This window comes from Macrobrachium nipponense, chromosome 23 (genome assembly GCF_015104395.2).
Source record: "Macrobrachium nipponense isolate FS-2020 chromosome 23, ASM1510439v2, whole genome shotgun sequence".
Classification (NCBI taxonomy): Eukaryota; Metazoa; Arthropoda; class Malacostraca; order Decapoda; family Palaemonidae; genus Macrobrachium; species Macrobrachium nipponense.
In genome coordinates this window covers 28884178-28899177 of record NC_061090.1, presented here as the reverse complement: position 1 = coordinate 28899177, position 15000 = coordinate 28884178, and the positions used below count along the sequence as shown (strand labels likewise).

The window sequence follows — 15000 nt, the reverse complement described above, 5'->3', positions numbered from 1 at the left end:
TGATATATATCACTTATTGGTAATGAGTGTTTAAAACACTCATTGGCAATGAAAGGTTTCAGTAATTATTAATAGTGAATGAATGCTTACAGAACTTATTGGCAATGAATGTTGCCAGCATTGTTGGTAATGAATGTTGACAGCACTTATTGGGAGTTGATGATGATGGCACTTGTTAGAAATTGAAAGTTGACAGTACCTATTGGCAGAGAATGTTTAAAAATTTGATTGCCAACAAACTATAATTTAGTTCCCGGCCATGATTGTTTATCAGCACTTATGGGAAATAATGTGACAATAATTTTTGCATATTTAATACTTAAAGACCTTATTTTACAGCACTAATTGGAAATTAGTGTTTATATTACTTTTTGGCAATGAATGTTTAACATTTTGAGCACTGAATGTTTAAAGAACTTAATGGAAATCACCGTTTATGCAACTTTATTGGGAGAAATGTGTAAAATGTTTAGTAACAGTAAAGGTTGCAAGCACTTATTGCAGTGAATGTTTACAACAATTATTCTCAATGAATGAAATGGATGTTTACAACACTTTTTATCATTGAATGTTCAAAGTACAGATGAGCGGTGGGGCTTTAAAACACTTAACTTGCATTAGTGTAATATCACTCTTTACAGCAGCCGGTTTATGAATTTGAAAGTAAAGGGAACTGATGTTTTGCAGCAATGAAAAAATAGATAAATCAAAATCTATGATACATTTCAAAGGTACCTAACAAAATTCTAAGATGCATCACCCTTTAAACGTAAATATTTTAAAGATACATAGATGTATATATACTGTATTATTTAAAAAAAACGTTCAGGATACATTTTTGAGAGACATATTTCATTTCCTCACTTGAGACGGACGTCCCACTGACATAAGATACTTAACGTTACATCTTCGGGGTTGGCCAGGGGTGGTGGGGGGGGGGGGGGGAGAATGTGACCGTGGGGAATCTGGTGGGGGTGGGGAAGGAGAGAGAACAGAGAGGGGGGGGCCGCTAGTTCGGGAGATGGATAAAAAAAGGAGGAGACAGGTCCTTCCTGAAGCTTTACATATATATAATCAGGGTCTAATGACCAGATAGAACTCTCGGCATGCTTGTTTCCATCGTTAAATCGGTAATGTTCGCGTTCATGTTTCTCTTGAACGCTCATTTCCCGACGGACCTCTTCAGCAGTCTCCTTCCTCCCTCCTCCTCCTCCTCCTAATCCTCCTCCTTCCTCCTCTTTATCCTCATTTTATTCCCCCTTCTTCTTTTTTATCATCTGGCTACGAAGATAAGGCCATTATCAGGAGGAAAATAGAAAGGAAAATAGAAAAATTGGCAAAAAAGAAGGAAGGGTCATGTGTGTAAAGGAGGAGGTGGGGCGGATGGTGGTGTGGGATGGGGGGAGGGGTTGGTTGGTAGGATTGGGGGTAGGGGAGTGGACCGGGGGTAAGGGGAGGGGTGGGGTTGGCAGGTGCTCCAAAAAAAGCGCCCCCAATCTACATGAGCAGAGCAACCCGGTAACAAATCATCTTGATGAACTCTTACGCAGGGAAACAGCATGTCCCAATTAACCCCGGGGACCTCCGCCCCCTTCGCGAAAATTGGCGACAAAAGAAGAAGAAGAGAGTGTGAGTAATAGAGGCAAAGCGACACTAATTCAAAGTAGTGATTCTCAAGCACCCGTTTCCTTTTGGACAAATTTTTGCAAACGAGGATTACAATGTCCACGATGTCATTTACTCAGAGAGAGGAGAGAGAGAGATGAGAGAGATGATTCTTTAGAAGTCAAATACCCCCCTGTACCAGAAAAGTAATAATAATAAAGAAGAAGCTATTTAATAGCCAGAGAGAGAGAGAGGAAATCAAAATAAAATTAGAACCTCTTAACGTTGAAAAGGTAGAAAAAAAGATTAGCTAGCTGATAGTCAAATGAGAGAGAGAGAGAGAGAGAGAGAGAGAGAGAGAGAGAGAGAGAGAGAGACTAGTTAACAGTCAAACACAATTAAGAGCCTACAAGCCTGGAAAAAATAAAAAAAAAGGTAGTTAATAAATTTATATAATTATAATATATATTATATATATATATATAAATATATATAATTTATATATATATTACATATATATATATATCTTATAATATATATATATATATATATATAGAAAATCAAAGGAAAAAGAGGAGATACTTAAAAGCCCCAAATGGGAAAAAGCCCCCAGATGGGACGAGACAGAGAGACCCTAAGATATCATCGGTGGGAATCGAGTCGGCTCGGGAAGAGCGGAGGGGTTGGGGTGGAGGGTGAGTTAGCTACTTCGATGCCTGCCAAGCGACGACGGCGACGAAGCAGGGAAACGGTTCTCGTAAGCATCATCGGGTCGTCATTAGCGATCTAGCATGATACTTAGCCGCTTTTTGTCGTCGCCTGAAATTTTTAGCTATTATTGCCCTGTGTGGGAGAAGAAGATGAAGAAGAAGAAGAAGGAGCAAAAAATAGAGAGAGAAATTAGGAGCTAATGAAGGAAGCGGAGTCAGTCGAAATCACCCACCAGCCCTGTCATTTCCAGCGGTTAGTTGAAAAAATACTAGGAGTGAGGAGGAGGTGACGCATTTTAACGGGAGAGTGAAATCAGTCGGAATTGAGTATATAAGGGGGGTTATCAGAGGTGACAGACGTTAATGGAGCAGCAGCAGGAGGAGGAGGAGGAGGAGGAGGAGGAGGAGAGGGGGAGGGGGAAGGGGGGGGAGAGGGGAGGGGGAGGGGGGGAGGGGGAGGGGGAGGGGGAGGATGGTGGGGCGTCTTCTTTCTTGGAGACAGGGAGCCCTCAGATACAGGATACAAAGGGCGGCCCAATGGACAGGAAGGAACAGAAGAAAAAGGTTCGTGATGATTTGCTGGGCGGTGATACGGTGCAAATGGGGGTCATCTCTCTCTCTCTCTCTCTCTCTCTCTCTCTCTCTCTGTTATCTAGAGAGAGAGAGAGAGAGAGAGTAAAATAGGAGCAGACCCATTTGGTCTTTTCTTGAATATTGAATGCGTAATGTTTCCTGATATCTTGCTGCCCAATTATGCGAACAATAATTTCATATATTGTAAAATTCATGCCATTTCCATCTTGTTAGCATTTTCATACACTTTGTGCAAGTTTCAAGACAAGATTCTGGAATGTACCAGCCGTTTACAAACGGCCTCTGCAATTTTTCCCCACATGCAAGGCGGAGTGACATCTCTATTACAATAATAAATTAAAGCTAATGTTTTGTTTGTTCAGAGAATGACTTGCATACCAAAGCTGCCTGTATAGAAGAGCAGTGTGGTGGTCTCTTCTTTGTGGAAAGTGTGTATGTCCTTAAGAGAAATATTGTATCTTATGATAAAGTGATATTTGGCCGCTGCAATTTCTCTCCTCATGCGAATCACTTTGACGTCTGTATTGTAATTATACTGACAGCCAATGTTTGATCGCTAGAGAATTGTTTACATATCAAGAGTTACCCTTAGCAATTAAGTGCAATGTCGGTGTGTGTTTTGGAGAGAAAAATGGCTGTACATTATAAAGAAGAAAAAAGAAAGGGTTAATAATTATTTATCCATCTCCCGTATTGCAAGAGGACGGTACGTGGAAGAGACTCTCTCTTCCTGTGGAACATCCTCCTCCCCCCCCCTCCTTCCATCAACGTAATGGTCCTTACGGTTTCCCTTCCATCGATCGATCATGGCCGCTCCTTATTCTATAATCTTTGGCTCTCCTTCCTATCCGTCAATTAACCATCAATTCATTCCACTTCCTTCCATCCGCCGGCCGATCTTCCCCCCCCCCCCCCCCCCCTCCTTAAATTGGTCAGCGGCGATTGCCCGGAATATAATTACAATCGGGAGGGCGGGCGGCCCCGTCTAATAATCGCCGATAATTACCGGCGATTATCGCTCGGGCCCGACACGGTGTATCTCCCTGATCAAACACACGGGTGGGAATAATCAGAGGATGTTGCTTGATGTACCTATTCATCAGTGGACGTTTAAAAAAAGAAAAAAGAAAAATAAAGGTCCTAGATGTTGCAACTATACCGAAAAATTACCGTTCGTTATATTGTTTTTGTAAAGGCGCTTCGCGGTGTAGCCACAGCACTGATACGGGACTTCTATAGATTCGACGCGTAGATTCGTTCGTACTTGAATGGTGTCGTCCGTGAAGTAGATTCGTTTGCACTTGAATATTGCCGTCCGTGAATTAGATTTCGAATATTGCCGTCCGTGAATTAGATTCGTTCGTACTTGAATATTGTCGTCCGTGAAGTAGATTCTTTTGTACTTGAGCACTGTCGTTCGTGAAGCAAGGACGGTACGTTACCGTACGTAAATAGTCCATATGATAAATTTTTAAATCTTGAAAAACGAGTAAAAAGCTAAAAATATGAAACAAGTTTTCAGACGCTCGTTGGACTATCAAAGATGCGCATGATGGTTGAGTTGGCACAGGTACAGGGGTGCGTACGTAGGTGTCTGTTGTGAGCGGTAATGGGCGCAACGAGGCCTGAGAGCCATTAGAGTATACAATTGTAACTCTCATTTTATTGCACTCACCATCATCTTTGCCACATCTATTTTCACCATCGTCGAGTCGCGATCAGGTTTAGTTTCTTCATCATCATTATCATCAGAGGCAACATCAGTAGCATCCCCATCATCTCCAACACTTCATCATCAACATAGGCATTTTCGTCACTTACAGTGCATTTTGTCACCATCATCGTCACCATCATATGCCACGTCACAGTAATCGACATTAATGTCACCATGCTGATCACTATCGCCATAAATTTCACTATCATTATCACCATTTTCACCAAGCCTTTCACCATTATCACCATCACTGTCACTAAATTCACCATCGTTATCACCATAACGATCACGACAAATTTCACCATCGTTACACCATCATTATCACCACCAGTTTCATCATCATTACACCATCATGATGACGACCAATTTCTCAATCATTATACCATCACTATCACCACCAACTTCACCAGCATTACAACCATCACTATCGCCACCATTTTCACCATCATTATGGCCATGAATATCACCATTATATTCACTAACACTGTCAGCATGATCTCTGATGCTCCATTATCATGATATATTTATCATCACCAACTATGACAACGTTATCACCTGTAAAGTATCGTCCGCAGGTGAGTCCTCGTTTTAATCAGCGAAATTTTGCCATCAAAATTTTGTAAATTAAAATAAATAAATGCATAAATAATAAACATTATTTTCTCGTAAATGAAAAAAATAAATAAAAGTTAGATTACCAAATATTGATTAACATTGCGAAAAAGAATTTTTTCATTAAGAGTAATTGTTTTTCTCTATATATTATTTCATAAAGTGAAATGAATTAAATAATAAATAATAATAATAATAATAATAATAATAATAATAATAATAATAATAATAATAATAATAATATTGTGCTCAACCAAGGGACTTGTTACGGTATTTGAATCAACACTTGATAAACAAAGAATAATAATTATTTCCCATTTTCGCTTTTAATACTTGCAAGCAACAGTTACAATGAATATGAAGGAAGAAAGAATGGGAGTAGCTTATAGGCCTAAACCAAAGTAGGAATACGTTCATAATGGCCTGCAGGAATTAATGATGACTCTCTCTCTCTCTCTCTCCTCTCTCTCTCGTCTCTCGCTCTCTCATAACCATATACGATGCGTCTTCATCCAGCAACAATCGAAGAATCTTAAAGTTCAGGTTTTTCAAAAACTGTCACTGAGAATAGTCACCTCTCTCCAACCATTCATTATTTTTTTTCTTTACATAGCCCTCTCTCTCTTCCTCTCTTCTCTCTCGTGCTCTCTCTCTCTCTCTCTCTCTCTCTCTCTCTCTCTCTCTCTGAGGATTTCGTTCTTCCGGTCCAAGAAGAGGCCAGATAGACGAGGAGGAGGAGGAGGAGGAGGAGGAGGAGGAGATGTGTTCCTACTCTCCTCCGCAGAGCAATTCATCCATTGGTGTAATCACATGTAATTTCTAAAGCGGACACGACCAGGAGCCGTGAATATATTAGGCGAAAAACGCCACGACTGTGTAATGGGGGGCTCAAAGGACCAGAGAGAGAGAGAGAGAGAGAGAGAGAGAGAGAGAGAGAGAGAAATCTCGCGCGAAATAACACCTTTCGTAATTCGTGCTATTATGGTGGATGGCAAAAAGGTCTCTCTCTCTCTCCTTCTCTCTCTCTCGTATATTGATACTCATGATACAGCCACAGACATGAGACAAGAGATAAAGCTACCTTGTGGCTGTTGTCTTCTATCTATATTATATATATAATATATATATATATATATATATATATATATATATATATATATATAAATATATAGAGAGGAGAGAGAGAGAGAGAGAGAGAGAGAGAGAGAGAGAGAGAGAGAGATAGATGTTGCTCATATATTTCTATTGGCTCTTCTGACCACAGTGTGGCCCACACAACCTACACACATTAAGGCTCCCTGGGTATTTCGGGTAGGATTCTATAAAGCATTCATTTTTGGGAATGAGGTTGATGGCCTCATACCCGTGGTGGCATCATCCCCAATGACAATCCCATGTAATTCCCCAAGGTAACTCCCCAAGGTTGAGGAGGGGCCTTAGAAAAAAAATTGAAGCTCCAATGAGGAACAGTTGAGGTCAATTCCCGTAGAGATGATGATGCAATATTCATTCCTTCCTACAGAAGATGGGCGAAGTTGGAGGAGGAGGAGGAGGAGGAGAAGGAGGAAGAAAGTGAGGAGGGAGAGAGGAGGAGGAAGAGTCACCCTTTCCACCCCTCCAGCAGCCACAACAACAAAAGTTCTCATTAAGTGAATAATGGAGGTCTTTGACGCGACCGGTGGAGAAAAACAATAAACTTCCGATCGCCTCCTTTTCATATAACGATCTGAAGATCCGGTTGAGGAGGAGGAGGAGGGCCTCCTCAACCTCCTCCGAAAAGAAGGGGGTCCTGCGCCCCCTCATCCCCCCCCTTCCCTATCCCCACCTCCCCTTGTACCCTCCTGTCTGGTATCCTCAAGGGCCACAGCTTGGGGACCACCTCCCGGTAACCCAGGTATATCTTTCTAAACCCGGAGTGACAAGACCTTTATTTTTTTCCTTTCTTTCGTGTCTTCTTCTTCTTCTTCTTCTCTTCTTCTTCTTCTTCTTCTTCTCCTCGTCATTGACTTTGTACGATCGGGGAAAAAAAGGAGAGACTATTGTCCGCCCATACCTGCGCCTTCAAAGCCATCTATCGGCGGAACTCGTAATTAACAGTAGGTCTCTTTGCCATCGATGACGTCATCTCATGAGTCGACAGGACTAATCCGTCCGTCTTTAGAAGAACGTCAGTAATTATCGATAAATATCTATTCGATAATCGACACTCTTATCTTATCTTGGCAACTCGCAAATTTAGCTTTCAAAGGGTTGGGTTGGTTGTAGTAGGGGTATTTTTCTTGAATAACAAAAGCTTTCACACCCGGGTACATTATTATTCATGAATTCTTTAAATGTCGCCTTTCTGTAACGCTGTGGTGTATACATAGATTATGACAATATGACAGTGGTTATTAGTTTACTTTACAAATTTCTTTATTCTGAGTAATCGGTTAGTATTTTGGTAGGGTTCTTATATAGATTAGTCAGGATTGAAAACTGCTCTGTATTTTGGTGAGGTTAACAAAGGTATGGGACAATGGGCAGGAAAAGAGACATTGGAGGTTGATGAACATAGCGATAGTAACAAAATTGTCGATGAAAATGGGAATGAAAATAGTAATAATAAAATAAGCATTAAAAGACGATGACACTAGATCGACATTATCACCTTGATAGTGACAACGACGCAGATACCATAGTTGCAACCCAAACCAGTCGACTAGCAACCGGTAAAATTATACATCCATAAGGAAACGCAGCGCCTCAGTGGCGTGGTCGGTATGGTCTTGGTCTGCCACCTCGGTGGTCGCGAGTCGATTCTCGGGCATTCCATTGAGTTTGAGAGATGTGCATATCTGGTGATGGAAGTTCACTCTCAACGTTGTTCGGAAGTCACGTAAAGCCGTTGGTCCCGTTGCTGAATAACCACTGGTTCCATGCAACGTAAAAACACCATACAAACAAACAAACATAAGGAAACGCCCTTATAACATTGCTGCGCGGCGGGGCTGTTCTTTGGAACAAGAGCCTGTGGTGGTAGAAGGCCAGAAAGCGAGTTTAGTAGGACAACAGAACCTTGAACACTTGATATACTGACTCGCCAGTTAGCATGATGAGATGAAAGTGTGCGCCGGCTAGTTACTCTTAATTGTAATTAAATGACACAATGACGAGGATCTCAGTAATTACCCTTGGCAGAATGGGAGTAATTACAGTAGGCGGCGGTATCGTTGTTAATTACCTGAAACAGAGCCCGTAGTAATTACGTCGACCTCAACCTGCCTGGATATATATCCGCGATTTCCGTGCGTGCGCGCTTGCGCGCGTGATTGCTAGCACGGCAATCACAATTATCTCTTGTGATATTAACCGCTGGGTCATCTGAAGTTACGAATCACAAGGTGTCTGATTTTGCTTTTTAACGAATGGACGAACGACACAAAGGATGTCAGTTGACTCCGTTGCAACTGTCTTGATCTGACAGGTCTGCCTTGTAGGAGTGGCAGATCACTTTTTGGTTTTGAGGTGAGAATCATACAATAATAAGAAATAAATGGAAGGTGTTCGCCACATCGTCAAAATAGGTAATTGCAACAAGCTAGTAAATCTTGATTTATTAATATTCATGTCAATAGTAATAAATAAAAATTAATATAATAATAACTATGATAATAAAATATAATGATATAATATATATATATATATACACACACACACACACACACACACACATATATATATATATATATATATATATATATACATACACACACACACACACACACATAATATATATATATATATATATATATATATATATATATATGATAGGAACTTAACCTCAGAAACAAAAGATAAAATAAAAATTGCCACCAATAAGGAATGTATGTTGAGAGAGAGAGAGAGAGAGAGAGAGAGAGAGAGAGAGAGAGAGAGAGAGAGAGAGAGAGAGAGAGAATATGAATGAATCCATTAAAATACGCTTCCCTATTGTTTGCCAAAGCTAGAAGCATTCGATTGGGAAAAAATGGATTGAATTCATTAGGATTCAAAGAAACGACGAAAATATCTGAATTAGATTCGGAATGAACAGGTAATGACGTTCGTTAAGGCTTTAAAAGCCTTGATGTAGTATATGACCTATTATATCGAGCTCTTGAATCAATGGAGGAGTTCCGGTGAGTTAAAAGAAAAAGGCCAAAGGAGTAATTACTGGTACTGCCTGTCTTCATGCTGATGGTGATATTGCTCCAGCTGTCCCTTGCCTCAGCTACCGGTCTTGCGATTCGTGCTGGAGTTGCTCTGCTGTTGCTGGAGTTGCTGCAGCTGTTACTCTTCCGACTCCTGCTGGAGTTGCTACGGCTGTTTGACTTGCGACTCCTGCTGGAGTTGCTACGGATGTTTGTCTTGCGACTCCTGCTGGAATTGATACAGCTGTTGGTCTTGCAACTCCAGCTTGCAACTCCTGCTGGAGTTGCTACCAGATGGTTGGGCTCTTGCAACCTCTTGGGCTGGCGGAATTGACACAGCTGCTTGGTTCTTTGGCAACCTCCTCGCTTGGAGTTGCTACAGCTGTTGATCTTCTGGTCTTGCAACTCTTGCGACTCCTACTGGAGTTGCTACAGCTGTTGGCGGCTTGCCGACCCCTGCTTGGCAGTTTCCTACAGGCTGTTTGGTCTTGCGACCTCGCCTGACTGTTAAGTTTGCTACAGCTGGTATGGTCCTTTGCAAACTTCTTGCTGGCAGTAGTAGCCTGTAGCTTGCCTTTTAGTCTTGCAACTTCTGCTGATGTCGGTCTTGGGACTCCTGCTGAATTTTCAACAGCTGTCATTAGTGGCGGCTGGTTGCTCTTGCTACCTCTGCTGAGGTTGCTGCAGCTGTAGTCTCTAGTGACTTCTGTTGAAGTAGTCGAAGCTGTTGCTTAGGATCTCTCTCTCTCTCTCTCTCTCTCTCTCTTCAGGCATACATGTGTACACATAACGTTTGTTGACATACATACAATATATATATATGTCTATACATCTTTATATAGATAGATAGATAGAGATACAGAAATACTGTGTGATGCCCGTATGTGTGTATTCCTGTGTATATAGAAATACAAAAACACTGTGTGTTGCCTGTATGTGTCTGGGCGTGTATGTACAATACACATATCTGTGCACATGTATGCCCCTATGTTACACACACACACACACACACACACACACACACACACACACACACACACACACACACACAAAAGGACCAAAAATATACTTCAAAGCACCAGAGCATCAGAAAAACCCATTCACTATCAACTCATTTGTTAAAGGGGAGAAAAATTCTATGGATTTTCTTTGACGAATCTCCGATAAAAGGTTAACACCTAAGGTTTTTCTTTTTTCTTTTTTTTTTCCTTCTAAATAATTCGAGACATCTTGGCAAAGTGCCTTTCACAAGATATTAGCTCTCCGCTGGCAAAGGATGGGAATGGCTCTAAGGGTCAGAAAGCCACGTCTGGAAACAGTAGATTCGACCTAAAGGGAGGGGTGAGAGGGCGTGGCCCCCCCGCGGAGTGTGCCTATTGTCCGTGCATAGATAATGACTGTGGAATCTTCATTGTTACCCGCCAGAATTGTTTCTCTGTTGGCTCTTTCCCCGCCATCCAGCTCCCGGTCATTCGGCGCATTCTGGCGGGCTTCCGAGCTCCTTTTTGGCGCGCTTTTTTTCTCTCTTTCTCCCCCTTTTTCTTTCTCTCTCTCTCCTTTCTTTAGTTCCTTCGACCTTTTCAGGATCGCTCTTAGGATCTTGTTTTTTGTTTTTTTGTTTTTTTGTGGGCCCATTGTGGGATCTTCCTCCCACGAGATCGAGATGTATGTTATGTATGTACGTTTATCGCTTTTGTTTCTCCTTTATCTTTTTTTTCTGCTTTTTTGTTTTCCAGACGCTAATGCTACTGGAAAGATACGTAGCGTCAGGCTGGAAACGGTCTGGAATTCTTTGCGGCATTTTTTTCGCGCTTTCTGATGTATGGAAGGAAGGGTTGGGTAAACATGTGATGTCTCTCTCTCTCTCTCTCTCTCTCTCTCTCTCTCTCTCTCTCTCATTAACACAAAATCCAGTAAATAAAATGGGCTATAGTTCTCTCTCTTCTTATCGTCAAATTTGCAAAATGAATGAAATATTTTATTTTTCTCTGATGTAAAATCTGATTTTTCTTTCTATTTTGAGGACCCAGAGACATGTCTTCTGTCTTCTTCCTCAAAGTATTAAATTAGTTAGCTAGTCATTACAAATATCTTTAAAAAAATAAGTTAACGGACAATCCTGTACCAGCGTATAAAAAAATTCGAGATTTAAAAAAATCAATCAGAAATGTAATTAGCATACGATCTTTAAATCAAAACCTTTTCAAATCAGCCGATTGTTACAAGGAAAGATCTTCAAATTACAATCTTTTCAAATCAACCGATTGTTAAGAGGATCTTTAAATCACAACCTTTTCGAATCAACCGATTGTTAAAAGGCTCTTTAAATCACAACCTTTTCAAATCAGCCGATTGTTAAAAGGAAAGATCTTCAAATTACAATCTTTTCAAATCAGCCGATTGTTGAAACGATCTTTAAATCACAACCTTTTCAAGTCAGCCGAATGTTAAAAGGAAAGGTCTTTAAAACAAGCTTTCAAAAATCACCCAATTGTGAAAACGATCTATAAAGCACAGCCTTTTCAAATCAGCCGATTGTGGAAACGATCTTTAAATCACAACCTTTTCAAATCAGCGGATTGTTAAGACGATCTTTAAATCGCAACCTTTCCAAATCAGCCGATTGTGAAAACGATCTTTAAATCACAAATTTTTAAAATCAGCCGATTGTTAAAACGATATTAAAATCACAACCTTTGTAAATCAGCGATTGTGAAAACGATCTTAAAATCACAACATTTTTAAATCAGCCGATTGTAAAATCGATCTTTAAATCACAACTTTTTCAAATCAGCCAATTTTAAAGAAAATTCCTCGAATATTAAGTTATCATTAGACCCTCAAAGCAAAACCAACCGATCCCTAACAAAGACCCTCAAAAAATACATTAACCAACGATCTCAAAGCATAAAGAATTAACAGAGCTAAAAAAAATTCTCAAAATAATACAATAACAAACGATTTTCAAAGCATGAAAAAAATCAACCGAACCTTTAAAAAATTCTACAAAAATAGATTAAACCAACGATCCGAAAGCACAAAAAAAAAAAAAAAAAAAAAATCAACCGACCTAAAAAAAATTCACAAAAAAATAAGTTAACAAACGATTTTCAAACCATAAAAAAATTCAGCCCTCCCTTAAAAAAATCCTAAAACAATAAGATAATCATCGATCCTCAAAGTATAACATTAAAAAAATTACAACTTTACCAAAGGGCCCTCAAAGCAAAAATAAATAAATAAATAAATAAATAAATAAGTAAAAAGTAGATAAATATAAATAAAAAATAAACAAATAAAAATAAAAAAATAAAATAATCAACCGACCCATAAAAGAATCCTAAAGCAATAAAAAAAATCAACGGGCCCTAAAAAACATTTCCTCAAAAATTTTTTTTATTGTCTTTTAATATGATAAAACCAAAAATACCCAACGATCCGCAAAACAGAACATTAAAAAAAAAAAAATCAAAAAAAATATGAAAAAATCGAAAATACTTTTAAAAATAAATGATACTGAAAAAAATCCAAAAATTTTGGATAAAATTTTACATACATCCTCAAAGCAAGAAAAAATCAGCTGATCTTTACAAACAAATAAAAAATATTTTATCATACGATCCTCAAAGCAAGAAAAAAATCAGCTGATCTTTAAAAATAAATACAAATATTTGATCATACGATCCTCAAAGCAAGAAAAAAAATCAGCTGGTCTAAAAAAATAAAGATAAAAAGAAAAAATATAGACAGGGTACTTACCATCCTTAACCTTCTTAGGGTCCTCGTCCTCGTCCTTGCCTCTGAGGAGGCGGGAGATGGCCGAGACAGAAGGGGCCGTGTTCCTGTCACACAGCCCGTCCTTGATTAATCTGGTGGGACGGGAAGAGAACGGGTGTAAATAAAAAGAAAAAAAATCAGACATTCTGAAAAACAAACGAAGAAGGGAATGAGAAGCAACGAGTATGAAGACAGTGATGATTATGATTATTTTTAGTTATTTAAAATGATAAAACAATTGTTTGCAGAGCGCGTAGTCCATAATTACGTTAATAACAGAGAAAAAGGGCTGAAGAAAGTAATAGATAAAGATAAATTAATAGATAGTTTATTCTGTAAATACTCCACTATTTATAGCATGAAGAATACAATGAAGCGAATGTGATAGGACGAACTTCTCTCTCTCTCTCTCTCTCTCTCTCTCTCTCTCTCTCTCTCTCTCTCTCTCTCTCTCTCTGTATAGATATATATATATATATATATTATATATATATATAATATATATATATATATATGTGACAGGTGTGCCTTTATTTTGATACTGTCCACATTTTTCTGTATTTTCATTTGCATTCACAATTTAATTGACTTAGTTATTTTCATTGCTTAATCATTGCACATTTAATTAAATTTAACACTTGTGAATTAATTTGCATTTACTTAGAATTCTTTTCAAGTTTTATTGATGTTTAGCACTTGTGAATTAATTTCAAATTTTCAATTATTGCCTAACACTTTTGAATTTCAATTGAATTAATTTCTTGAATTTTGTGATAAATTAATTCTGATTTAATTTTACTTAATCTAATTCAAGAATTAATTAAACTTTACTTTGTTTTCAAGTAACAGTAATTTTCCCTGATATTGTGATTTCACTTATAAATTTTGAGTTTCATAACAAATTTTTGTATTTAAAATTTTTATAAGTATTTTATTTATAACCAGTATATTTGCATATGATTATGATTATTATGTAGAAAACATAGAGTGGTGATTAATCTACTTTCCTTCAATTTACTTGAAGTGACTTGAAACCAGGGACGTACTTAGACTTCTGAAATCAGGGAAATACTTAGACTTTTAAAGTTGTTGAGGGAGTGATGCCCTTTGATTAATTTAATTACTTACAAGATACCTCACACTGTTTTGATGAACTTAGTATGATTTTCGCAATACTGGTAAATTGTTAAGGGATCACTGTTGCCTTTAGAGTATTCAGTCGTTAAATACCTTGTGATGAGGGGTTCAGGTGTTTCTGGCTTTTGTGAGGTAACAATAAATGAATGGTAAGCGTAGTAACCAGATACTTGGCACTTCGTAACAATATATACATATATATATATATATATATATATATATATATATATATATATATATAGTATTTATATATATATAGACCTATATAGTTAGGTATATAAATAAATATTTATTGTTTTAATTTCGAAGGATCCTGCAGTCGTTCTTTGGCTTTGAGAGGACAGAGAGAGAGAGAGATGAAGAGAGAGAGAGAGAGAGAGAGAGAGAGAGAGATCACGTGTCTTCATTCCCACCATTATATATTATATATATATATATATATATATATATCTATATATATATATATATGTATGTATGTATGTATGTATGTATGTATATATATATATCAGCCCAGGAAGGACGAAGGACGGTAGCAACAGCAACAGCAGCAGCAGCAGCAGCAGCAGCAGCAGGGGCTGCCTTCGCAATTGCATGCAACGTGCCAGCAATCAATAACCTCGTAATGTCACTTCGGAGGATCATAGCAAGAGACACGCATAAGAACGAGAGAGAGAGAGAG

At 38.6% G+C, this 15000-nt stretch overlaps 1 protein-coding gene across 1 annotated transcript in view; it reads right to left on the bottom strand.

Moving 5' to 3' along the window:
* The window catches only part of LOC135199949 (paired box protein Pax-7-like), a 76957-nt gene that overhangs the window by 46567 nt on the left and 15390 nt on the right, over window positions 1-15000 (bottom strand). Inside the window, exon 3 of the mRNA XM_064228077.1 lies at window positions 13167-13276. Within this exon, the coding sequence (XP_064084147.1) occupies window positions 13167-13276 (110 nt within the window). The remainder of the gene's footprint in view (window positions 1-13166; window positions 13277-15000) is intronic.